The 25,782-nt window shown below is 43.0% G+C and overlaps 2 protein-coding genes and 1 pseudogene across 15 annotated transcripts; 2 read left to right on the top strand and 1 right to left on the bottom strand.

Moving 5' to 3' along the window:
* Positions 1-363: 363 nt before the first annotated feature.
* phf11 (PHD finger protein 11) lies at positions 364-12,749 on the top strand. Of its 2 annotated transcripts, none has more exons than XM_084161241.1 (17): positions 364-673; positions 2,388-2,492; positions 2,688-2,821; positions 2,986-3,020; positions 8,006-8,082; positions 8,356-8,426; positions 8,546-8,595; positions 8,737-8,825; positions 8,944-8,966; positions 9,192-9,253; positions 9,379-9,457; positions 9,726-9,760; positions 9,866-9,924; positions 11,201-11,300; positions 11,430-11,867; positions 11,997-12,068; positions 12,297-12,749. In XM_084161241.1, the coding sequence occupies exons 1-17, from the start codon at positions 554-556 to the stop codon at positions 12,371-12,373; spliced, it is 1,626 nt and encodes a 541-aa protein (XP_084017367.1). In that variant the 5' UTR covers positions 364-553; the 3' UTR covers positions 12,374-12,749. The 2 variants fall into 2 exon arrangements, with proteins under 2 accessions (XP_084017367.1, XP_084017368.1); XM_084161242.1 differs by having other exon boundaries at positions 11,997-12,126.
* A 634-nt stretch (positions 12,750-13,383) lies between these two features.
* Positions 13,384-21,679, bottom strand: LOC311129832 (RCC1 and BTB domain-containing protein 1-like). Of its 12 annotated transcripts, none has more exons than XM_084162309.1 (12): positions 21,456-21,679; positions 18,605-18,824; positions 18,292-18,442; positions 17,949-18,115; positions 17,239-17,397; positions 16,972-17,079; positions 16,758-16,900; positions 16,460-16,650; positions 16,231-16,357; positions 15,526-15,677; positions 15,139-15,269; positions 13,384-14,895 (listed from the first exon to the last, which is right to left on the bottom strand). In XM_084162309.1, the coding sequence occupies exons 2-12, from the start codon at positions 18,728-18,730 to the stop codon at positions 14,755-14,757; spliced, it is 1,596 nt and encodes a 531-aa protein (XP_084018435.1). In that variant the 5' UTR covers positions 18,731-18,824; positions 21,456-21,679; the 3' UTR covers positions 13,384-14,754. The 12 variants fall into 12 exon arrangements, with proteins under 12 accessions (XP_084018435.1, XP_084018430.1, XP_084018425.1 ...); XM_084162304.1 differs by having other exon boundaries at positions 18,605-18,821; positions 21,323-21,567; XM_084162299.1 differs by having other exon boundaries at positions 18,605-18,821; positions 21,456-21,567.
* Positions 21,680-24,354: 2,675 nt separating this feature from the next.
* LOC311129223 (ADP-ribosylation factor-like protein 11) lies at positions 24,355-24,851 on the top strand (annotated as a pseudogene). The gene has a single exon. The product of its transcript is annotated as an ADP-ribosylation factor-like protein 11 (transcript).
* The last annotated feature ends 931 nt before the right edge of the window (positions 24,852-25,782 follow it).

Genomic DNA, 25,782 nt, shown 5'->3' with positions numbered 1-25,782 from the left:
GGAAAGTGTGATTATTGTCAGGAAACAGAGACCGTGGAGCATGTATTGCTACAGTGTGGGCAGTATCAGAGGGAAAGAGAGAGGATGAGATCTAGTATGAGGGAGAAGGGGATACAGGAAATTAGTTTAAAGAGCATATTGAGAAGAACGTCATTAGATATAGTCTCAAATATTTTGTTATATTTTTTAAGAGCAACGGGGCTGGCAGGTAGGATTTAGTTTCTCCCTGTCTCTGGCCCACACTCCAGTAGGTGGCGGTAATGCACCATAACGTTGGATGCCAACCGCAGATAAACCCCACTGAAGAAGAAGATGAAGCAGTGGTTGATGCTTTTTGCCTACTCGGAAATTACTGTCTGATTCATATCGCGTGATTTCTGATTGCATCTGTATGAGTGTAGAAGAAGCGAACCGGATGTCCAGCAGCACAACATTTCGAAGGGGCGAACATACGGAGGTTAGCGCGAGCCGCGTGCACTTACATTGCTAGCATGCTGTGGTTTTCTGTAACATTCTGTCAAGTTGTTGCTGAAGATAACATAACGCATTGAGAATGGGTCTCGAGCGACATTGTAGGAAAGTACGATGCGTACTTTGTAAAGGGTCCGAGGAAAATCTGACAACTGGACGGCTATCGATGAAAGGTTCCGTCACCGCTCATCAGAACTGCTTGGTAAGATTCGAAAAACTCTGTTGCCGTTACGTGTCATTTTACTTTGGGCGAAGAATTTGGTACTGGTAGCAGTGTTGGCAACACATTTTCAGGGGAAGTTGCTAGAGGCAGGTCGATTTGTTGCTAAAAGTTGCTAAATGACTTCATTACGTAATAATGTAAAACTGCGTAAATACACAATAACGGTACTCAAATTGACTGGCCATCTCGGCGTCAAATATGATTTGACATTTGTTAGTTTAGATTTGTTTGTTTATTATCCCATATTTTTATTTGTAAAAGTAATATAAACACAACACATTTTATATGATCAGATGTTTTTTTTTTAACACAACACATTGAATTATTGAACAATTACACATTATTGAACAATTACATTTTATTTATTTTCTTATTAACTAGTAAACCTACATATTCTGAACAATTATAGTTTTAAGCAGTTTATTAGTAGTTAGTTAACATGCTACCTAACTGATCAACAATTATAGGTACAAGCTAATAACAAGGTATATATGCTATCTTATTGAACAAGCAACTTAACTCAAATAATAATGTGTGCGCTAGGCATCTCTCTCCAGGTTGTTGTGCTGCTTGGCTGGCCTGCGGCTGCCTGTGCACAATGCACTTTTGCAGCCAGACTGAGTGTGTGAAAGAGACAATTGTTTTTGTGTCATTTAGAGGGAAAATGCGTGCATTTTAGCGTTTGAGTCACTTTTCAAAAGTTGCTAAAAGCTCCAAATACATTTTTTAAATTAGCTAAATTTGTTGCTAGGTGCTGTTTGAAAAAAAAGTTGCCAGGGTAGTCTGAAAAGTTGCTAAATCTAGCAACAAAATTGCTAAATTGGCATCACTGCTGGTAGGCTAGCCATGATAATTTTTTGGAAGGAACTAAAACGAGTCAATGAAGTTAGCAGATTAGTAGACAACAACATGTGGTAAACAGCTGTCAATTGACACAGTTGACAGTGGGGCTCTGCCCATACCTAGTGTAATGATTTGTCTATTGCAGCCAGGGGTTCTCAAAGTGGGGTTCTTGGACCCGAGGTACTGCAACATTTTCTCTACGATGCCAAGAGATGGGCCTTTAAAATGTTCCTTCCCGAGACTTGGTTCGTCCGGCCATGCACTGCCAAAGTCATAGTCGAACTTCTTGTATGCTATTTATATCTCACTCGAGTTGTGTTCTGATTATGAGTGGGTCCCTGAAGAATTTGATATCACAAAAGGGGTCCCTGGACACAAAAAGTTTGAGAACCCCTGGTCTCTTGACTCAAAGCGAGTGAACACTACAGAAGGACACCTTACCATATAAGATAGGCTGCATGGCTTTGTCATTTCCTTTCCCATTTAAATCCTGAATGCAGTCCGACCTAGGCAGGACCAGTTCGTTTGGGGACACTGATTTTCCCTTTATGAGAATTTAATTGACATGCCTTATGAGCTTAGTACAACTATCTTACCCCATCAGAACCCCAAAATAACATAGTATTCCATTGTTTATAAACAATGTAATTGTAAAGAAACACTGTATAGCTTTAAAACATGGTTAAAACTATAATTTGGATCCCATGAATGGCCAGTCCATGCATCCATAGCTCCATCTATGAATTTGATTGGTTACATAATATTTATCAAAAAAACTGTTGGGGCTGCCATTTGGTGTTTGAATCCCAGATTGCCACTTTAACTCTTCCATGTGTTGTTTGAATTGCAGCTTTATTCATCTGGGATTATTTGCCAGAACTCGCCAGAGTTTGATGACTTGTTTGGTTTCTCTGTAAAAGATGTCCAGAAGGAGATGAGGAGGGGAAACAGACTGGTGAGGTTATTTTAATGTTTCTCTTGGTTTAAATGTTGTTTGAACAAATTATGTCAAACACAATCATGGTTTGAACATTGTTTGAAATAATTAAGTCAAATATGTTTTAGTAATGTTTTATGTTTCATTAATGTCTGATGGTTTAGTTGGCGTAATGTCACTGTACAAGCAAACTGTATGATTTCTCCACCCCAGAGTTGCTACAGGTGTAAGAGGAAGGGTGCCACGGTGGGGTGTGAGGTGGAAAGCTGTCAGAAGTCCTACCATTACCCCTGTGCTGTGCAAGACGGGGCCCACAACGTTGAAGACAATATTGAAGAGAAGTATACGTGAGTGCAAGGCATAAAACCTTTTCTTTCTAAACAACTGTGAAATATATTTTTGAACTTCATTGTGAAGGACAATTAGGTTTCAACTGACCAATTTAATAGATAAAGGTCATGACCATGTTATTGAATGGGTGTCTATGACCGTGTCTCTGTGTTTGTTACAGGGTGTACTGTCAGAAGCATAATCCAGAGTTAACAGGTGAGGTGGCTGCTGGTTAGTTTTATGTGTCTGATTCATGTCTGTAGCCTAGGGTTGAGTTGTATCCAGATTTCCATACCTTCATACCGTTCCTGTACCATACTGGGGTATATGGTATTTCCAGCAGTGCCCACAAGGGGCACTATAAAAAAGAAAAGAAACTTGAGATATATATATACAGTGGGGGAAAAAAGTATTTAGTCAGCCACCAATTGTGCAAGTTCTCCCACTTAAAAATATGAGAGAGGCCTGTAATTTTCATCATAGGTACACGTCAACTATGACAGACAAAATGAGAAAAAAAATCCAGAAAATCACATTGTAGGATTTTTTATGAATTTATTTGCAAATTATGGTGGAAAATAAGTGTTTGGTCAATAACAAAAGTTTCTCAATACTTTGTTATATACCCTTTGTTGGCAATGACACAGGTCAAACGTTTTCTGTAAGTCTTCACAAGGTTTTCACACACTGTTGCTGGTATTTTGGCCCATTCCTCCATGCAGATCTCCTCTAGAGCAGTGATGTTTTGGGGCTGTTGCTGGGCAACACAGACTTTCAACTCCCTCCAAAGATTTTCTATGGGGTTGAGATCTGGAGACTGGCTAGGCCACTCCAGGACCTTGAAATGCTTCTTACGAAGCCACTCCTTCGTTGCCCGGGCGGTGTGTTTGGGATCATTGTCATGCTGAAAGACCCAGCCACGTTTCATCTTCAATGCCCTTGCTGATGGAAGGAGGTTTTCACTCAAAATCTCACGATACATGGCCCCATTCATTCTTTCCTTTACACGGATCAGTCGTCCTGGTCCCTTTGCAGAAAAACAGCCCCAAAGCATGATGTTTCCACCCCCATGCTTCACAGTAGGTATGGTGTTATTTGGATGCAACTCAGCATTCTTTGTCCTCCAAACACGACGAGTTGAGTTTTTACCAAAAAGTTATATTTTGGTTTCATCTGACCATATGACATTCTCCCAATCCTCTTCTGGATCATCCAAATGCACTCTAGCAAACTTCAGACAGGCCTAGACATGTACTGGCTTAAGCAGGGGGACACGTCTGGCACTGCAGGATTTGAGTCCCTGGCGGCGTAGTGTGTTACTGATGGTAGGCTTTATTACTTTGGTCCCAGCTCTCTGCAGGTCATTCACTAGGTCCCCCCGTGTGGTTCTGGGATTTTTGCTCACCATTCTTGTGATCATTTTGACCCCACGGGGTGAGATCTTGCGTGGAGCCCCAGATCGAGGGAGATTATCAGTGGTCTTGTATGTCTTCCATTTCCTAATAATTGCTCCCACAGTTGATTTCTTCAAACCAAGCTGCTTACCTATTGCAGATTCAGTCTTCCCAGCCTGGTGCAGGTCTACAATTGTGTTTCTGGTGTCCTTTGACAGCTCTTTGGTCTTGGCCATAGTGGAGTTTGGAGTGTGACTGTTTGAGGTTGTGGACAGGTGTCTTTTATACTGATAACAAGTTCAAACAGGTGCCATTAATACAGGTAACGAGTGGAGGACAGAGGAGCCTCTTAAAGAAGAAGTTACAGGTCTGTGAGAGCCAGAAATCTTGCTTGTTTGTAGGTGACCAAATACTTATTTTCCACCATCATTTGCAAATAAATTCATAAAAAATCCTACAATGTGATTTTCTGGATATTTTTTTCTCAATTTGTCTGTCATAGTTGACGTGTACCTATGATGAAAATTACAGGCCTCATCTTTTTAAGTGGGAGAACTTGCACAATTGGTGGCTGACTAAATACTTTTTTTCCCCCACTATATATATATATATATATATATATATATATATATATATATATATATATATATATATATATAGTATCAAGTATCAGTTAAAAGTGTGGACACACCTACTCATTCAAGGGTTTTTCTTTATTTTTACTATTTTCTAAATTGTAGAATAATAGTGAAGACATCAAAACTATTAAATAACACACATGGAATCATATATATATTTAAACTCAGTTTTTCACAATTCCTGACATTTAATCCTAGTACATATTCCCTGTCTTAGGTCAGTTAGGATCACCACTTTATTTTAAGAATGTGAAATGTTAGAATAATAGTAGAGAGAATGATTTATTTTAGCTTTTGTTTCTTTCATCACATTCCCAGTGGGTCAGAAGTTTACATACACTCAATTAGTATTTGGTAGCATTGCCTTTAAATTGTTTAACTTGGGTCAAACGTTTCGGGTAGCCTTCCACAAGCTTCCCACAATAAGTTGGGTGAATTTTGGCCCATTCCTCCTGACAGAGCTGGTGTAACTGAGTCAGGTTTGCAGGCCTCCTTGCTCGCACACGCTTTTTCAGTTCTGCCCACACATTTTCTATAGGATTGAGGTCAGGGCTTTGTGATGGCCACTCCAATACCTTGACTTTGTTGTCCTTAAGCCATTTTGCCACAACTTTGGAAGTCCATTTGGAAGACCCATTTGCGACCAAGCTTTAACTTCCTGACTGATGGCTTGAGATGTTGCTTCAATATATCCACATAATTTTCCTTCCTCGGGATGCCATCTATTTTGTGAAGTGTACCAGTCCCTCCTGCAGCAAAGCACCCCCACAGCATGATGCTGCAACCCCTGTGCTTCACGGTTGGAATGGTGTTCTTCGGCTTGCTAGCCAACCCCTTTTTCCTCCAAACATAACGATGGTCATTATGGCCAAACAGTTCTATTTTTGTTTCATCAGACCAGAGGACATTTCTCCAAAAAGTACGATCTTTGTCCCCATGTGCAGTTGCATACTGTAGTCTGGCTTTTATATGGTGGTTTTGGAGCAGTGGCTTCTTCCTTGCTGAGCGGCCTTTCAGGTTATGTCGATATAGGACTCGTTTTACTGTGGATATAGATTGGGATTGATTTGCACTTTTCGCACTTTAAGTATGTTCATCTCTAGGAGACAGAACGCGTCTCCTTCCTGAGCGGTATGACGGCTGCGTGGTCCCATGGTGTTTATACTTGCGTACTATTGTTTGTACAGATGAACGTGGTACCTTCAGGCATTTGGAAATTGCTCCCAAGGATGAACCAGACTTGTGGAGGTCTACAATATTTTTTCTGAGGTCTTGGCTGATTTCTTTTGATTTTCCCATGATGTCAAGCAAAGAGGCACTGTGTTTGAAGGTAGGCCTTGAAATGCATCCACAGGTACACCTCCAATTGACTCAAATGATGTCAATTAGCCTATCAGAAGCTTCTAAAGCCATGACATAATTTTCTGGAATTTTCCAAGCTGTTTAAAGGCACAGTCAACTTAGTGTTTGTAAACTTCTGACCCACTGGAATTGTGATACAGTGAATTATAAGTGAAATAATCTATCTGTAAACAATTGTTGGAAAAATTACTTGTGTCATGCACAAAGTAGATGTCCTAACTGACTTGCCAAAACTATAGTTTGTTAACAAGAAATGTGTGGAGTGGTTGAAAAACAAGTTTTAATGACTCCAAACTAAGTGTATGTAAACTTCCGATTTCAACTGTAGTAACCAAAAAAGTGTTAAACAAATCAAAATATATGTCATATTTGAGATTCTTCAAAGTAGCCACCCTTTGCCTTGATGACAGCTTTGCACACTCTTGGCATTCTCTCAACCAGCTTCATCTGGAATGCTTTTCCAACAGTCTTGAAGGAGTTCCCACATATGCTGAGCACTTGTTGGCTGCTTTTCCTTCACTCTGCGGTCCAACTCATCCCAAACCATCTCAATTGGTTTGAGGTCGGGTCATTGTGGAGGCCAGGTCATCTGATGCAGCACTCCATCACTCTCCTTCTTAGTCAAATAGCCCTTACACAGCCTGTTGAAAATTGTCCTGTTGAAAAACAAATGATAGTCCCACTAAGCGCAAACCAGATTGGAGGGTGTATCGCTGCAGAATGCTGTGGTAGCCATGCTGGTTAAGTGTGTCTGTCATTTATTTAGAATTCAAGGCAGTGTCACCAGCAAAGCACCCCCACACCATCACACCTCCTCCTCCATGCTTCACGGTGGGAACCACACATGCGTAGATCATCCGTTTACTTACTCTGCGTCTCACAAAGACACAGCGGTTGGAACCACAAATCTGAAATTTGGACTCATCAGACCAAAGGACAGATTTCTACCGGTCTAATGTCCATTGTTCCTGTTTCTTGGCCCAAGCAAGTCTTTCACACAGAGGGAGTCCATATAACTTATGTGATTTGTTAAGCCAAATTCTACTTCTTAACTAATTTAAGCTTCTGAACTGGTCCTCTGTAGCTCAATTGGTAGAGCATGGCGCTTGTAACGCCAGGGTAGTGGGTTCGATCACCGGGACCACCCATACGTAAAAATGTATGCACACATGACTGTAAGTCGCTTTGGATAAAAGCGTCTGCTAAATGGCATATTATTATTATTATACTTCTGCAACAACTATATTTTAGTTCTTTATTTTTTATGAATTTGTAAAATCTATAGAATTTTCTTTTCACTTTGACATAATGAAGTATTTTGTGTAGATCAATGACAAAAATACAATTAAATCTATTTCGATTCCACTTTGTAACGCAACAAAATGTGAAAAAAGTTCAAGGGGGTTTAAACTTTCTATAGGCACTGTATTTGGCACATCTTAGGTTTGCTCCATGTGGTCTTTGTAAACAAACATACCATGTGACTGGCTCAATATAATTGTTGTGGGTTGAAAAACATGACAAAAAAACACATTGGGAAGGTATTGAAAATCATACCGTCCGTATTTCAAAATACCCCAGTATACCGCCCAAGCCTGTAGAAGGAATCAATTAATTGACCATCCAAATACTCATCTGGATGTGTTTAGTTTATTAAATACCTATTAGTCCATCAGGGCAAATTTTCCTGGCTTTGTACACAAACACGCAGCCTCTGCCAGTCCAGCTGGCACTTTCAACAAAAAGCTATAAGTTAATGAGGTGTTACTTTGACTTGTTCTTGAGGGTTGTTTCTGTCTCAACACAGCAACCAATGGCACAGCTTTGTCCTGCAACGGTGATTCAGACACAGAGAAGAACAACAATGGAGAAACGTTATCCAAGGTCTGTATGCCACTGACTACTGTGTAATGTAAGAATTTAATAACACACACACAGGTCATTTATGGAATGGATAGTTAATAGCTAGGCCTATATATGATTGATTAGCTGGTCACTATTCCAGTCTTCTGGTCATCATTGAACAACATCATCTAGCTGAAGGCTCAGAAATGAATACAAATAACGGTTCTCCCTCCAAATAATGGTCCTGTAGTGTAATACTATAACCAAAAATAATATAACCTAAAGTTAATCAATATTCATTCCGAATTCCAGCTGTTTTGTCTCATCTGTGAAAAGAAAGAGGAGCACGTCAGTCTGGAACACATCGACAGTGGCATTGTCAAGTGAGTATGAGGAGGAGTCTTACATTCCAAAACAAAATGCTCATTCATTACTATCATTGATGTCAGTAAGGGGGATTTATTATGTTGTTGTAAGAGCCTGGAATGTCTCTGTCACTTAGGTTGTATTGTGAAAAGCATAAACCACAGTTTTTGCAGAAAGAGCTGAATAGTAAGTAATTTTGCTCCAATGACTCACACCAACATAGACTTGACTCTTCCTTTGGTTGTGTGTTACACTAAGGTATTCTCTGTAGTTTAAATATCAGATACATCATTTAGAAATGTATGTTTCATATATGTTTGAATTTAGAAGGACATTCAGGTGCAGTGTCAGGACCCTCATCTTGCAAGAGTGACTCCAACACATCTGGAAACCGACGGCAGAAACAAACACCCAAGGTGTGTATTTAGCTTTTTAAAATGAATGTTCTGTAGTAAAGAACTTCACTTAATATGTTATTGTAATCATATGAAAAAATAGTGAATCATAATCTCTTTGCTTTTGCTGTTGAAACAGAGATGTTTGAGCTTCTCTAGCAAGTAAGTATGGAATTCAGGTATGCATGTCGTAGGGTGGTCTGTCTCTTTGATTCTGTCCAGCTGACCTGCTCTGTTCTGTTTCACGTTTGGAGTGCATGCAACTTTATTTACATTCTTTGCTGTCAAACAGTTCAGTAAATGTGTCTCTCACATTCATAAAATATGGACTGGATTCTTTGGGTACTATTTTCTGAACACTGCGCCCATTCTCACTTTTTCTGTCAGACAGGAAGTGACATCATCAAAGTCCAAACACAGGAGGATACTGGATTACTCCTCAGACTCAGGTTGCTTTATTGTTCCAGTAGCCTCCCTTTTCATTACCTTGATTGTTGTCATTGAAAACATTTTTTTTTACAAAGACATGAGCGATACATTGCATTGATTAGTATGTTGGTATGTTCTGCAACAGATGGAGATGTGAATAGCATTGATATGGAGTTTTCCCCTCTGGAGTCCAATCTAGAAGACAGTGTCAACTCTGAACAAAGGTAATGGTGATAGTGCTCTCGTCTAGTCTCAATTCAACTACTTTCAATGGAGGCAATGCATGTTTTATTCTGACAAGCATGAAAAAGGACACATTTCTTTACCTACCAAGGCTCTCTATTGTCAAGGTTGTTCAAATAGCATGTTATCATTTCAGTGTTGAGGCGTTTCCTGTGTAGGCCAAATGTTATAAAAAGGGAGGGAGATAGTTGCCTGCCTCTGTAGCGTACAGTGACACAAGATAAATAATATTGCTCTCTTACTTCACAGAAATCATGCTGAAGCCCCCATAGCTTCCACCACAGGTAAAACATGTCAGGACGCACATTAACAAACACACACACACACCACATTACCAGGAGGTTTAATATCAAACCTAATAATATCAAACCAACTGTCATTTTCCTTAGGAAATCAGCCAGCACCTGAAAACGGAGATGGAGATGGGGACGATACATTCATCGACTTAGTGAGTTACATGGTTATATTTATGTCCAATACTTCTCGTGTGGCATTACTGTATCTCTATCTTGGTCCTAAACCATTGGTTCAACCATAAGGTGCTACAGAGGTTGGTGAGTACGGCCCAGTACATCACTGGGGCCGAGCTCCTTGCCATCCAGGACCTCTATACCAGGCAGTGTCAGAGGAAGGCCCAAGAAATTGTCAGACTCCAGCCACCCAGGCCATAGACTGTTCTCTCTGCTACTGCACAGCAACGGTACCAGTGCACCAAGTCTGGAACCAACAGGACCCTGAACACGTTTTACCCCAAAGCCATAAGGCTACTAAACAAGACTGCTAAATAGCTAATCAGATGGCTACCTGGACTACCTTCATTGACCCTTTTTTGCACTAACTCTCTTGCACTGACTCTACTCACACACACTCTACATACGCCCACACACACATAACATATGCATACTGACGCCACACACACACTTTCACACTCACCACATACGCTGCTGCCACTGTTAATCTATCCTGTTGCCTAGTCACTTTACCCCTACCTATATGTACATATCTACCTCAATTACCTTGTACTCCTACACAGTGACTCGGTACTGGTACTCCCTGTACATAGCCATGTTATTCCTTGTGTCACTGTTTCAAATATTATAATTCTATAAAAATTTTTGGTACTTTGTACCCCTTTTTCTCCCCAATTTCGTGATATCCAATTGGTAGTTACAGTCTTGTCCCATCGCTGCAACTCCCGTACGGACTCGGGAGAGGCGAAGGTCGAGAGCCATGCGTCCTCCGAAACACGACCCTGCCAAGCCGCACTGCTTCTTGACACACTGCTTGCTTAACCCAGAAGCCAGCCGCACCAATGTGTCGGAGGAAACACCGTACAGCTGGTGACCGAAGTCAGCATGCATGCGCCTGGCTGCCACAAGGAGTTGCTAGAGCGCGATGGGACAAGGATATCCCAGCCGGCCAAACCCTCCCCTAACCCGGACGACGCTGGGCCAATTGTGCGCCGCCTCATGGGTCTCCCGGTTGTGGCCGGCTGCGACACAGCCCGGGATCGAACCCGGATCTGTAGTGACGCCTCTAGTACTGCGATGCAGTGCCTTAGACCGCTGCGGCACTCTGGAGGCACTGTTTCTATATTTTTAAAAATCTTTATATTTAACTCTGCATTGTTGGAAAATGACCCGTAAGTAAGCATTTCACTGTTAGTCAACACCTGTTGTTTACGAAGCATGTGACAAATATAATTTGATTTGATCTCCCTCCAGGATGCTAAGTCCCAGAGTCTTTTGCTGCCAGTGATGCTGTGTGTGGCATCTGAAGAACCCTCTCAGGGCACAGGGAGCTACAGCTCCTCACCTCTCACCTGTACGCTCACTTTTCATTTTACTCAATTCTTACATACAATCCTTCCCTACTAGCCAGGAAGGAAAAACTAAACCAAATAGTTGAGTTCTCTATTGTCTCGCTCCCTCTGTGTTCTCTCTATCCTCTCAGTGTGCAGTTCTGAGCTGTGTTCTGCGTCTTGTCAAGTTTCTGTTCCACACTCACCTGGTTCACCTGTTATCTCTGGTGGACACAGCAGCTCTCACATACCTGGACCTGCTCATGATCCCATCTCGCCTGTCCACTCACCTGATCGCTCATCCGTCCACTCTGGTCCACTCAATTTCACCAGCACAGCTACTGTGTGTTATGGCCCAGTGTCCTCTCCTCCCTCTCCCTCTCACCACTCTGTCTCCCAGTGTCCCCTGGTAGGGCCTGGAGGGCCGGGTTCACCTGGTGGTTCTGGTTCTGACTCTGGCTCTGCAGCCAGCAGGGTGTTCTGGAGGAGGTGTAACGAAGCAGGCTGTACAGAGTCCATCTTCAACACCTTCATCTCTGACATGGTCGGCATCTCCAAGAGAATCCTGTCAGATCAGGCCAGACAGGAGGGTGAGTGGAACGGCTGGGGGGGTGGGCTGGTATATTAAATTTGAACACTGTTGGGAGCATATATTCAGAATTGCAGGCTTCATTTATTTTCTTTCATATGTTTTTGCTTTCTCTGTCTTTCCTTCACAGATTATGATCTCTCTCTGAGAGTGATGGAGGCCTCTGGAAAATTATCACAGATGCTCTCACAGCAGGAGAGCGGTGAGAATTAGTGGGTTAATAACTGGTGTATTGGAGTTTTTATAGCATTGTGCAAATGGTAAGGCTTCTTATTTTTAAAGCTTGTGAAGCCTGTATTCATGTATTTGTCTAGGCCAGACCCATTGTTTGTTGTATGCTCTGTAAGTTGCTGTACATGCTCTTCATGTGCCTTTAAACAACTAAAATTATGTAAATATAAACCAGATGTATTCTCCCTCCTTTGTTCAGAGTTTAAGAAGAAGCAACGGGAGCTACAGAGATCTACAACAGCCATAAGGGAAGCCAGGTCAGCCCTAAAAAGATAAGCAGCACTGCCAGATAAATTACAGCCCTCAAAGTTAAATTCACCTTTCCACATTCAGTTCATTGGCAAGGATTTTAAAGGTGTACTATGAAGCCATATATTGATCATTTGATTTCTCAATGGTTTTTGGAGAAAATGTGTTCCACTTTCTTACCTTATCATAATACCAAAAACATAACCTAATCTTATATTACCACCGTGTTCATATTTATATATAGTAGAATCAATTGTGAAGCTGGCTTTTTCACTTGCCAGAAAATGAACTTTATAGCTTCAGCAATGTAAAGCTATATATATTTCTATATAGGTAATGAAAGTATTGATCATGTATTAAGTGTATTTGCAAGTAAAATTGTTGCATTGAGTACCTTGTTTTACATACTGGCCCATCTCGTTGTAGTCTTTTTAAAGAACATTTTCTTACCCGAGTTGTGATGTTTCATCACTGACTGATTACTTTTTTCAAATCCAATGTATTTTCTACGTAGATTCCACGTCACAATACGCTGAAACAATGTTGATTCAACCAGATTGTACAATGTTGATTCAACCAGATTGTGCCCAGGGGGTTAGATTGATTTAGTACATCGGAGAAGGAAAACCTTTCACCTTTTCAACCTAAAAATGACAATAAATCAGTTTTTGACAATTACAATGTCTGCTTTAGGTATAATGACAGGAGCCGCTTGTGGATTTGACAGCTCTAACGCAGTTACACCTCCGAAACAACGCTTTGCAGATGTCAGCTAAAGCGGATCTGATTGAATAGAGCTCTTAAATACAATGTTTCCGCAGACTGCATTCACGTTAAACGCTGCATATGTCTGCTCAATCTAAAATTGCAGCCACGGATTTAATCTTACGCCCTCCACCCAACCATCCTTTTCTTTATTTGACTCTCACTTATACCCCACCCACTAACCTGTTACTGTAAGCTCTGCCCACAGAGCTTTTATCCAACAGATCAACTGTGTTCTGACCTCAGAACAGGATCCAATAAGGAAAACTCCATTGAGCTGGTCAGTGTATTTTTATTGTTTCAGCAGTGGTTATATTGAGAAAAGTCATAGTCAAATGAATTACTGATAGTTGGAATCATATACAAACTCAACTGGAATCTCAGCAGCTCCACAAAGCAGCCTTGACCCAGCCATCTCACACTCGGTGTGTAACTAAATATCTACACGTTGTCTTTAATAAACATCAAAAATAGGCAATTTATAATTTCTGTATAATATTTCTGTACAGCTGAGATATAGTGCAAAAATTACTGAAAGTAACAATACCTTAAATGTCTGAAATCATCTGTAACATCTTTCAACATAGGCTGAAAATATTGCATTCAAAAACCCAGCCAACCCAATGTGCTCCAAAGACAATGTTCTCCAAGAACTCTGTCATGGAGTTTACATTGATCCCCTGCACAGGTCTTTTTTGTTGCACTTTTTAGGAATGATGTGATTTCACAAGTGTAACATTTGTATTGCTCTAACAGATTAAGGCCTAGATTCAATCAGATCAAGCGTTAACAGGCAATAGCAGATGTTTTGGCAGTGGAACTGTGTTGGAGCCATTATATCAGTGAGCAGCTACTCTTGATCATTGTCACGAAGCCACACCCGTCCCAATAATGGAGGCGTAGATTACATCTCACATTCCAGTGTTTGAACTTGTAAACAAGGCTGCATGGGATTTCTGTTAATGCGACTCCGTGCAGCCAATAGCAATGTCCGCTTTAGGTATAAGGCCAGGAACCACTTGTGGATTTGACAGCTCTAACGCAGTTCCACCTCCGACACCCCCAAAACAACTGCTATGCTGATGTTGGCTAAAGCGGATCTGATTGAATCGAGCCCTAAGACTGGATCTCATAACCTGAGACCCTCTGTTCAATTGGAACACTTAAGACTGCTATCTGTCAGTAGTGATACATTATATAATCAATCTCACACAGGCTTTCCCAGAACCCACTGCACCATATCAGAAAGTGCAAACGTGCTCCTCACTCGTCAAGAAGAACTCAATCCACACGTATGATTGGAAGGAAAAAAGGGAAACAAAATACTGGTAAAAAACTCTGGCCTCCAAAGCTGCAGGATGAAACTACCAAACCACAGCGGGAGATGGAAGATGATCTCAATATCTAATACCTCCTCTGAACAGTTCTGTAACACCCCTTATACAGGGGTTAGGGTAGCTTCTTAACATCCTTTGCCACCCATCTCATGTGCAGTAGACAGACAACCACAGGCAGGCACTCTGGCTAACGCTACAGCTAACGGGACAGCCTGGTGGCTCGGTATCAGACTGCAGGCCAGGGCGTGGTTGGCCTTGCGTAGCTCCGTGATGGAGACTGTGAGAGATGAAGAGCAGGTTCAGCGGTCAGTTCTTGAAGGCTCCACAGCGGCTGGCTCGGCAGATGAACTCTTTAAGCAGGTTTCCTTCGACCTGCCAGAAGGCTGCAGTCTGAGTCACCTCCGTCAGGTGGTTCACACAGAACTTAAAGCAGAACTCCTCCAGGTCCTAGATACGCCACGTGGTTAAGCAGGAAATAGGAAGTTAGCACTTGTTTGAACTTGTCCAATAACAAACGCTCGTTTTAATTTTCCTTTGCTATGGTGTGCCCCAATGAACACAACCCTGGTAGAGTAGGCTTGGTAAAAGTTGCTCTTAGCCACTGGTACAAGGTCAGATATGTGTTAATCTGCCTAAAGGTTAAGATTGGGTGAAGGGTTACCTGTTGCTAGGTATGGAAGCAGGACTGACCTCTGCGTCGTAGCGCACGGCAGCAGCGAGCAGAGAGAAGGCGTTCTCGATGGTGATGCCTCTCTTGATGATGTGCTGACATAGACGCTTCAGGCGGTCCTCACAGTAGGACGTGGCCAGGTCCAGCAGACCTGACAACGATACAGGATAGACTGTCTGGATCACTGTTGGCTTGGGATGTTTGCATACATTGTTTGCTTAGTTATGTGTATATTGTATCTGCATCTGTGTTTCTGGACTTTTATAAATCAATGATCCTTGGTCTACAGACAAGTTTTACCCCAATATATATGAGCTTGACTGGTAGCACTGTCACTGTCACAGCCTTTAACCCTCCCTATTGATTAATTCCCTTGTCAGTAAGGCATGGCTGGGTGTGGGACTGACCAATAGCGTCCTCTGGGGGCAGGTCTATGTTGTCTGTGTAGAGAAACTCTAGGAAGGAGCGGTAGACTGGGTAGGTGAACTGGTCGATCTCTATCACCTCCTTCATGTCCTCATTCCAATGGGACTGGAACATGGACCTGAAGTGCTCACACCTAGCAGTGTAGAGAGGACAGCTGTTAGTATCACTAAATATCCTAAATTTAAAGGGATAGTTCAGGATTTTGGCAATGAGGCCCATTATCTACTTCCCGAGAGTCACATGAACTTGTAGATACCATTTTTAAGCATGCTAGCTGTACCAAAATACTTTCAGTCTTTGTGCTAAGCTATTTAGCATTGGCTCGTGGAACTACCTCTCTTCCTTCATACTGGACACAGATACATATAAATATTATCCACGAGTTCATTATTGACTCTGGGGAAATAGATAAGGGCCTTCATGTCAAATCCTGTACTATCCCTTTAAGTGTATTTGGGTCCTTTGAATAGCCCTAATGTAAAACCTGTGTTCTATTATATTGTGGAAAAAAATCCACATTTCCTCATTCACTACGAAAGAAACTTGCAATGGGTCTGGTAAAACAACTTGACTCTCAATAATAGCCCATTCAACTTCAAACTTTCACAATAATCCAAAAAAGTATTTGATGTTGGCTGGGTAATTTGATCTTGCTGTGTTAGAGCCCAATGAACAACCTGCCTGACCTGATCTTGAGCACAGCCTTGTGCACATGGATGTATTTGCCGTCTACGCTGAACTTGAGGTCGGCCGTCTCTGGGCTGTCAAACTCCTTCTTTAAAGACTGGGACACCGTCAGGAAGTCATCATGCTCTGGAGAGAACACACAAACACAATGAAAGTCATCATGATCTGCCAAAAGGAGAGGACGCACTCAGTCAGGAACCTCCAGCGCAGTCCCACACACCCCCTTACCCATGGAGAGCAGCCTCCACATGACTGAGGGCGTGGCGAAGCAGGCAAAAACGTCATCAGTGCAGGAGAAGTGTGTGAGGAAGGGCAAGACGATGGACTGACCCCTACACTGGCCCCACATGTACACCTGGCCACTCTGAGTCTTAGCTGATGAGGTGTGTGTGGAGTGGCATGCTGCAATCTCTACAATCCTGCTGGAGAGGAGGGAGGAGATCAGTGTGTATTCATAGACCGCCTCATCTCTCTCTCAGCCATGATGTGTACTGTGTGTCTGCCTGTGTATATACACATTTCTCACCTCTCCTTCTCAGCCATGATCTGGACTGGGCTGAGTTGGTTGCTCTTGTTGCCTGTGCCCAGCTGGCCGTAGGTGTTGGCCCCCCAGGCATACAGCAGCCCCTCGTCTGTTAGGGCCAAGGAGTGGGCATAGCCAGACACTATCTGGACGGGAAGAGAGGGGTTAACGTTAGTGGAAGTAGTGTGTGTGTGTGTGTTTGTGTGTGCGTGCTCACCTGTAGCACACAGAGACCCTGCAGGCCCACCAGGCGACAAGGTGTCAGCTGATTCCCATTGTTGCCCAGCCCCAGTTGGCCGTTGCCGTTATAGCCCCAGCCGTACACCTGACAGAAACAAACGCACACACACACTCTCTTAGGTGTCCTGCAAGGTTGCTGCATACTTGTGAACCTACTAAGTTAAAGTACACTGGCTGATTGAATACAAATAGTTAACATATTTAATATCAACCTCATATCCAAACTGTGGTCACTCTCACCCACCTCTCCATTCTCGACCACAGCCAGAGAGGAGGTTTGACCGCAGGTGATGCTGACGACCACCTTGTTCTGCAGACAGTTGGACACCCTCCTGGGGGTGGGCTGGTTGGCCGTGGACCCTGACCCCACCTGGCCACAGTTATTGTAGCCCCACGCATACACCTAGACAGGGAGGTCAGAGAATCACATTTAACTGAATAACTTCTTTTTCTTCAGGTTTAATAATATAATGCAAAACACTATAGAACATCACATCTAACAGCAATACAAGTCCAACCCACTACCCTGATAATACAAGAGGCTAATTCTAGAATGGTGTCAGTCACTGGACCAGTGACATAAAGCTGACTCAGTGAATAAACAGAGGGTAACAATAGGGCCTTTTATATCAGAGCTTAGGTTTACCGGGTCACAGTAAGTGGGTTTAGACTAGGGTAAGGGGGTTTAGAGCAGTGTTTCTCAATCCATGGAATGTTGTTGGCCAGTCCCTCAGATGTTTCTTACAGACACAAGTGTTATTTTCAATATAAGCAGAACCCCATGGACCGCCCCCACACACCTCTCTCTCCTCTTTCTCTCTCCATCCTTCTCTCTATACTTTCATCTTTTAACCTCTCCAGCATTAATAAGGATCATGGGGTGAGGAGTCAAAAGCCACCTATCTCCCACTCTCTCTCTCCCTCACTTTGCCTCTCCATCCTTCCTTCGCTCACCTCTCCAGTGTTGGTCAGAGCCAGGGAGTGATGTGAACCACAGGCCACCTCCATCACCCTCTTGTTGAGCAGGCTGGCAGACACCAGCACAGGAGCCACCCCCTGGTTGGTGGTCCCGTTCCCCAGTTGGCTGTAGCCATTGTGGCCCCAGGCAAACAGCTCGCCCTCTGACACACAATGGAGGAAACGGTGTGTTAGAAACCCCAAATAGTGGTAGAAATACTTAGAACAGACATCTGGAATAGGGATTAGGGAATCATGTCAACTCTATTAAAGACATTTCTATGTCCAACGTTCTGTGCCGTCCTCTTGAACGTTGTGGCCGTGTTATGTGATGTAGTACCCTCTGTGGCCAGGAGGATGTGGGGTCCGCTGCCATAGCTGAGGCTGACCACTTTCCTCCCACTCAAAAAGTCCAGCTTCTTAGGTAGGATGGTGCTCTGGCTGTCCCCTGTTCCCAGGCAGTTACTGCAGTTCAGCCCAAACACATACACCTAAGAAAGGGAAAGGGAGATGGGTCACTGATGTTTGAAACAAGCACAGACACCAGTCAGCATGTGCAGTGTGTGTGTATTCCAGAAGAGAGACCTAGGGGTCACTCCAGATAAAACACACATGCGCGCACATTGACTACTCCAATCATCTGGCCACTTAACGTCGTCGTTGTGGGTGATGTAGATGACCTCGTTGGCGGAGGTTCCGAACACACAGGCCTGTCGTATGGACGAGAGCTCCTGGCCTTCCATCAGGCTAAACAGCGGCCATTTTGTCACATCCACCATAGTGCGCTTTGGTCTCCGTTGCGACGGTGGAGGGGTGTGTCCCCGGCTACAGGGAGGAGCAGGTGCGTGGTCTTGGTGGGTGATGCTACCCCTGCTTTTCACACAGAATATTACAGACAAGAGACATTGAGAGAACACAGACAGACAGAGTTTACACAACCACCACAGCACACACAACTCGAAGTCAGAGATCAAACACACGCTTTCACAATCATCAGAGCACACATGGGCACAAACACAGTCACACACACATCTGAGAACACACACATACTGTATAGCTCAGATAGTCCTCAGGCCACCTTTAATTCTCATTGGTGTGTTTTGAGTTGGTGATATTGAGCAGACGGAACAAAGAGCAGACCATTGTCCTGGCCTATAATCTCTAAACATTTCCGGATTATAATTTAATCTGTTCCCCACGGACCGCAGGGTTTCACATTTGTATTCTATCCCAGCACAAACCTGAGTAATCGCCAAGCCCTATATGAATCAGGTGGGTTAGTGTTGAGCTGGAACAAATATGTGCAACCAGAGGAACAGATTGTGAAACACTGACCTTAACTGTGGTCAGTTCTATATCCAGTGAGCTGAGACATACAGTTGAAGTCGGAAGTTTACATACCCCTTAGCCAAATACATTTTAACTGTCTTAGGTCAGTTAGGATCACCACTTTATTTTAAGAATGTGAAATGTCAGAATAATAGTAGAGAGAACGATTTATTTCAGCTTTTATTTATTTCATCACATTCCCAGTGGGAAGTATTTGGTAGCATTGCCTTTAAATTGTTTAACTTGGGTCAAACGTTTCGGGTAGCCTTCCACAAGCTTCCCACAATAAGTTGGGTGAATTTTGGCCCGTTCCTCCTGACAGAGCTGGTGTAACTGAGTCAGGTTTATAGGCCTCCTTGCTCGCACACGCTTTTTCAGTTCTGCCCACAAATGTTCTATAGGATTGAGGTCAGGGCTTTGTGATGGCCACTCCAATACCTTGACTTTGTTGTCCTTAAGCCATTTTGCCACAACTTTGGAAGTATGCTTGGGTCATTGTCCATTTGGAAGACCCATTTGCGACCAAGCTTTAACTTCCTGACTGATGTCTTGAGATGTTGCTTCAATATATCCACATAATTTTCCTTCCTCATGATGTCATCTATTTTGTGAAGTGCACCAGTCCCTCCTGCAGCAAAGCACCCCCACAGCATGATGCTGCCACCCCCGTGCTTCACGGTTGGGATGGTGTTCTTCGGCTTGCAACAACCCCCTTTTTCATCCAAACATAACAATGGTCATTATGGCCAAACAGTTCTATTTTTGTTTCATCAGACCAGAGGACATTTCTCCAAAAAGTACGATCTTTGTCCCCATGTGCAGTTGCAAACCGTAGTCTGGCTTTTTTATGGCGGTTTTGGAGCAGTGGCTTCTTCCTTGCTGAGCTGCCTTTCAGGTTATGTCGATATACGACTCATTTTACTGTGGATATAGATACTTTTGTATCTGTTTCCTCCAGCATCTTCACAATGTCCTTTGCTATTGTTCTGGGATTGATTTGCACTTTTCACACCAAAATACGTTCATCTCTAGGAGACAGAATGTGTCTCCTTCCTGAGCGGTATGACGGCTGCGTGGTCCCATGGTGTTTATACTTGCGTACTATTGTTTGTACAGATTAACGTGGTACCTTCAGGCGTTTGGAAATTGCTCACAAGGATGAACCAGACTTGTGGAGGTCTGCCATTTTTTCTCTGAGGTCTTGGCTGATTTCTTTTGATTTTCTCATGATGTCAAGCATTCTAAAGCCATGACATCATTTTCTGGAATTTTCCAAGCTGTTTAAAGGCACAGTCAACTTAGTGTATGTCAACTTCTGACCCACTGGAATTGTGATACAGTGAATTATAAGTGAAATAATCTGTCTGTAAACAATTGTTGGAAAAATTACTTGTGTCATGCACAATTTAGATGTCCTAACCGACTTGCCAAAACTATAGTTTGTTAACAAGACATTTGTGGAGTGGTTGAAAAACGAGTTTTAATGACTCCAACGTAAGTGTATGTAAACTTCCGACTTCAACTGTATGTAAAAAAAGAAAAGAAAACGAGATACTGTTTTAAAGCAGGCAGCTAGGCTAGGAATAATTTCTCAGTGGGCGCTTTGCTATAGGATCGATTGCAGACCCTTGATCTCAACCCTAGGCATTACCACACAAACATGTCAATCGAAAAAGATCAAGACAAGAGTCAATTTTCTGACACTACACAAGCAAAACTCAACTAGCCAGTTTAGTATATCAGAAAAGAAAGTAAATAACGTTAACGCTACAACCGAAAATGCATTCACATTTTCTTGAGTCTTGATGAAATGAGTAGCTAGTGGAACTAGTTGGCTAAACAACTTTAGCTGATTAGCTAGCCATCTAACGTTACCTATACAGTGATCAGATATTTCACACAGTGCCACACTCGCCTTAAATTAATCCGTGGACCTGGCTAGATAACGTTAGCTAGAAAGCAAGCCAACAAAATATTCTAGTTGTAGCTAGCTACTGTTAGTAAACGAGTGTGCCAGCTGACAACAAAGTGCATTCACTGACCTACAAGAGCGCTCCATAGTCAATAATGACAACTTTTCCGGGGAGGAAAACAAAATAGATCAAAATAAAACTATGTTTAAAAGCGTAACACCACCAAGCCTACCTATGAGATGCGATAGTTTGGTGCTATTACCGGTGGACAGGTAGCTAGTCTCCCGGTCACTGAAACTCTTTCTACTGCCACCACCACCTCTCCGATAATGTTAGCAGCTCCCTTCGTTGTTGATGTTAGTGTGTCCGGAAGTGAGAGACAATAAATGTTACGCGATCAACATTCAACCAAGAGCAATCGAATTCAGAGCTGCAGAGATGGTCACATAGAGTAAGAGAGGCCCAAATCCAAGGAAAATCTGTCCTACTCTGTCTCCCTCCAGCAGGTGGCGTTGTTTCGCCCGCCAAGGAAGCAGTTTTTGTATGGTGTTCAATGAGTGTCGAATTTGGTCAACAAAAAAAATGAATGGCTTATTTGCTACGTGAGGTGTATTTGATCGAATATAATTGTCGTAATGCTTAAGTTGTTACGAGTGTACTGACAGAAGTAGGACACGTGACATCACTGCAACTTTGAGAAAAAACGTTATATCAGAGTTGTCACGAGATGGCATGAGTGAATGAATGAATTGAATGAGGCTAGTAGCATAGCATCTCTCCATTGAATACAGGCGGTTGACGCCAACAACACTCATCGAATATTCAAAAAAAGATTACAATAATGAGATGTATCCACCAATCTAAAGAAAGTATAGGAGGGAGCTAGATCACCAATGCCGCTTTGTGGACAACGACTCCCATTGTTTGGGCTGAGAGATGTATATTGTCAGTATATCCTAAATGAATAGGGCAAAGGTCACTAGATGGCCGTCTGACCATAGAATAAACACCCCCAAAACATAAATATGATAAATATTTGCATTTCTCAACATAATCCTCTTATTTCAGGTTTTGCAAGAAGCCTGATCGCGCTCCTGATCCAGTTTTGCTCTCAGTTAATCATGGGGGTTATCAGGTGATTCAGTTGGTGATTCCTTTGTTTTGTTCCCCTGTAGCTCAGTTGGTAGAGCATGGCACTTGCAACGCCAGGGTTGTGGGTTCGTTTCCCACGGGGGGCCAGTATGAAAATGTATGCACTCACTAACTGTAAGTCGCTCTGGATAAGAGCGTCTCCTAAATGACGTAAATGTAAATGTTTGCTCTAATCTAGGACAGAGCAGAGGTGAATTTAATCCATATCCTTGGTGGTCAATTTGACTGTGCCCTTCTGTCTGTCTATTTGTTTGATTAACAAGCACGTGTTGCTCCTCATGTTGTCCCACCTCATGTTGTTGTTCCTTGTGTTATCCCTCATGTCAGTCAATGGCACATCCATCTTCCATTTCTTTAGTAGCTCTGAAATAAATGAACCAAACAAACAATTTATCAACTCAGCTGGTGCCACAGGTATAACCAGGTGAAGCCACTGCCATGGTTACCATTCCCAGTGATTGAAATCCCAGTCAGCTAGGTGGATCAGTCCAAGGGAGATAGAGCTGGCTTAGAAAGCTGCATGCAAACACATGAAAATAAGTAGAGATCTCCTCATTTGGTTATGACTGTTCAGTGGCATTCAGCTATACTGTAGGAGCATTCTTATCAGCACAGAGGTGTGTTTTTTTTTTTTTTACCTTTATTTAACCAGGTAAGCCAGTTGAGAACAAGTTCTCATTTACAACTGCGACCTGGCCAAGATAAAGCAAAGCAGTGCGAGAAAAACAACAACACAGAGTTACATATGGGGTAAAAAAACAAAGTCAAAAAATACAACGGAAAATATATATACAGTGTGTGCAAATGTAGCAAGTTATGGAGGTAAGGCAATAAATAGGCTATAGTGCAAAAACACTGGAATGCTAGATGTGCAAGAGATTATGTGCAAATAGAGATACTGGGGTGCAAAAGAGCAAAATAAATAACAATATAGGGATGAGGTAGTTGGGTGGGCTAATTTCAGATGGGCTGTGTACAGGTGCAGTGATCGGTAAGGTGCTCTGACAACTGATGCTTAAAGTTAGTGAGGGAGATAAGAGTCTCCAGCTTCAGAGATTTTTGCAATTCGTTCCAGTCATTGGCAGCAGAGAACTGGAAGAAATGGCGGCCAAAGGAGGTGTTGGCTTTGGGGATGACCAGTGAGATATACCTGCTGGAGCGCAGAATACGGGTGGGTGCTGCTATGGTGACCAATGAGCTAAGATAAGGCAGGGATTTGCCTAGCAGTGATTTATAGATGGCCTGGAGCCAGTGGGTTTGACGACGAACATGTAGTGAGGACCAGCCAACAAGAGCGTACAGGTCACAGTGGTGGGTAGTGTATGGGGCTTTGGAGACAAAACAGATGGCACTGTGATAGACTACATCCAATTTGCTGAGTAGAGTGTTGGAGGCTATTTTGTAAATGACATCGCCGAAGTCAAGGATCGGTAGGATAGTCAGTTTTACGAGGGCATGTTTGGCAGCATGAGTGAAGGAGGCTTTGTTGCGAAATAGGAAGCCGATTCTAGATTTAACTTTGGATTGGAGATTCTTAATGTGAGTCTGGAAGGAGAGTTTACAGTCTAACCAGACACCTAGGTATTTGTAGTTGTCCATATACTCTAGGTCAGACCCGTCGAGAGTAGTGATTCTAGTCGGGTGGGCGGGTGCCAGCAGCGTTCGATTGAAGAGCATGCATTTAGTTTTACTAGTGTTTAAGAGCAGTTGGAGGCTACTGAAGGAGTGTTGTATGGCATTGAAGCTCGTTTGGAGGTTTGTTAACACAGTGTCCAATGAAGGGCCAGATGTATACAAAATGGTGTCGTCTGCGTAGAGGTGGATCTGAGAGTCACCAGCAGCAAGAGCGACATCATTGATATACAGCTGGATTGCATCCTCACCAACCAACACTATGAAGAGGCATCACGACTTCGCTGATAATAACTGAAGCGGTTATAATACAATTCAAGGCCTTGGATGCTTAACTGATCTGCTCCACTCATTGGGCTTTTAAGGGAAAAGCTTGGATGGACTCCAACCATCAGAGATCTGCAGAAACCTCCATCCTTCATAAAAACCTAATGTCCTGTCTGTCATGGGCCTGGCCCTGTGCAGACAGTCTCACATGCATATGTCCAAAGTCGTTCTAGTGGACCTGGACAGGGCAGTGAAGTCCACCCTTCTCCACTGTCTTGAGAAGGGTGAGCTGGCCCATGCCACCCCCACCGTGGGCTTCAATGTTGGCTCGTTGGAGCCAGACTCTGGCCCGGGCCAGGGGGGTATGCAAGCCCTGAGGAAAGACCACATGGAGGGCTGCGATGCCCTGGTGTTCATGGTTGACGGAGTAGACCGGGGGAGGCGTTGGGGACGAGAGGGTGCGGGGGAGTCCCCCTTAATGGTGCTAGTTAATAAGACAGACCTTGCAGAGGCCATGGGGCTCCAGGAGGTGACGGATGGGCTGTGGCTGGAGCAGTCCTGGGACATAGACTGGGAGGTGCAGCGGCCCTGGGCTCTCTGGCCATAATCATCAGAGACCGCTGAGGGGTAACGCAGACACTCACACATGGATATGAAAAACATTCACAAATACACAATACAAACTGGTCAATGGACAAGGCATGGGCACTCAAACGGTTTGGGTTAAATGCAGAAGACACATTTAGGTTGAATGCATTCAGTTGTGCAACTGACTAGGTATCCTCTTTCCCTTTCATACATACACTCACACAATACGAGCACAAAGGGGAACATGCAAAGCTTTTCATAAGCTAACTGTGCTCCTATCACTATAACTAGCTCTATGCCTCAGAATGTATCAGGCCAGTAGGTTATTTGAATATAGAATCAGTTGTGACATTCACTCTTAAGGAAACTATTCAAATGGGACTCGAGAATTGTTTGCAGAGAAGATTGGAATGAAATAGCTACTTTTATCAAAATGACAAAATCCTATGGGATCATCCACCCTTTCCTACGCTCATTGCAACCATTATACGTTAAACTAATCTCCTCACAGCAATGTCACTTGAGTGCCACTCATTTTTAGTTTACAGAATATGCAGTACCCTTCTACACCACAAGGTGGTCTCCTTACATCATCCACAATTCAATCCTGCTGGTTTGTTTCTCCCTGGAAGTTGGATCATTGGTTACTACTGATTTAAGTATTGACACTGCCAGTCTGAAGGGATTGGTGACATACAATGACATTAAAATTAAACCTTTAGTCGTACTTTCAGTAAAGCTTATGATTATTGATTGGTATTTTACAGTCAGGTATATTTCTCTAGGTACCATGGACAGCAACTCAATCACGTAAATGCGAGCATACACAGTCAGTCACTTTGTCCCTTATTACGGACTAGGATTCTCTCTCCCCTTTTTTCCAGACACACAAAGACACAGACGCCTTGATGTTAGTGTACAAATCAGAACGCTTGCAGCAGTGAGGATCC

This window comes from Coregonus lavaretus (assembly GCF_964263955.1).
Source record: "Coregonus lavaretus genome assembly, chromosome: 5".
Classification (NCBI taxonomy): Eukaryota; Metazoa; Chordata; class Actinopteri; order Salmoniformes; family Salmonidae; genus Coregonus; species Coregonus lavaretus.
The sequence above is the reverse complement of the archived record's forward strand: the minus strand, read 5'-3'. Positions and strand labels throughout refer to the sequence as shown.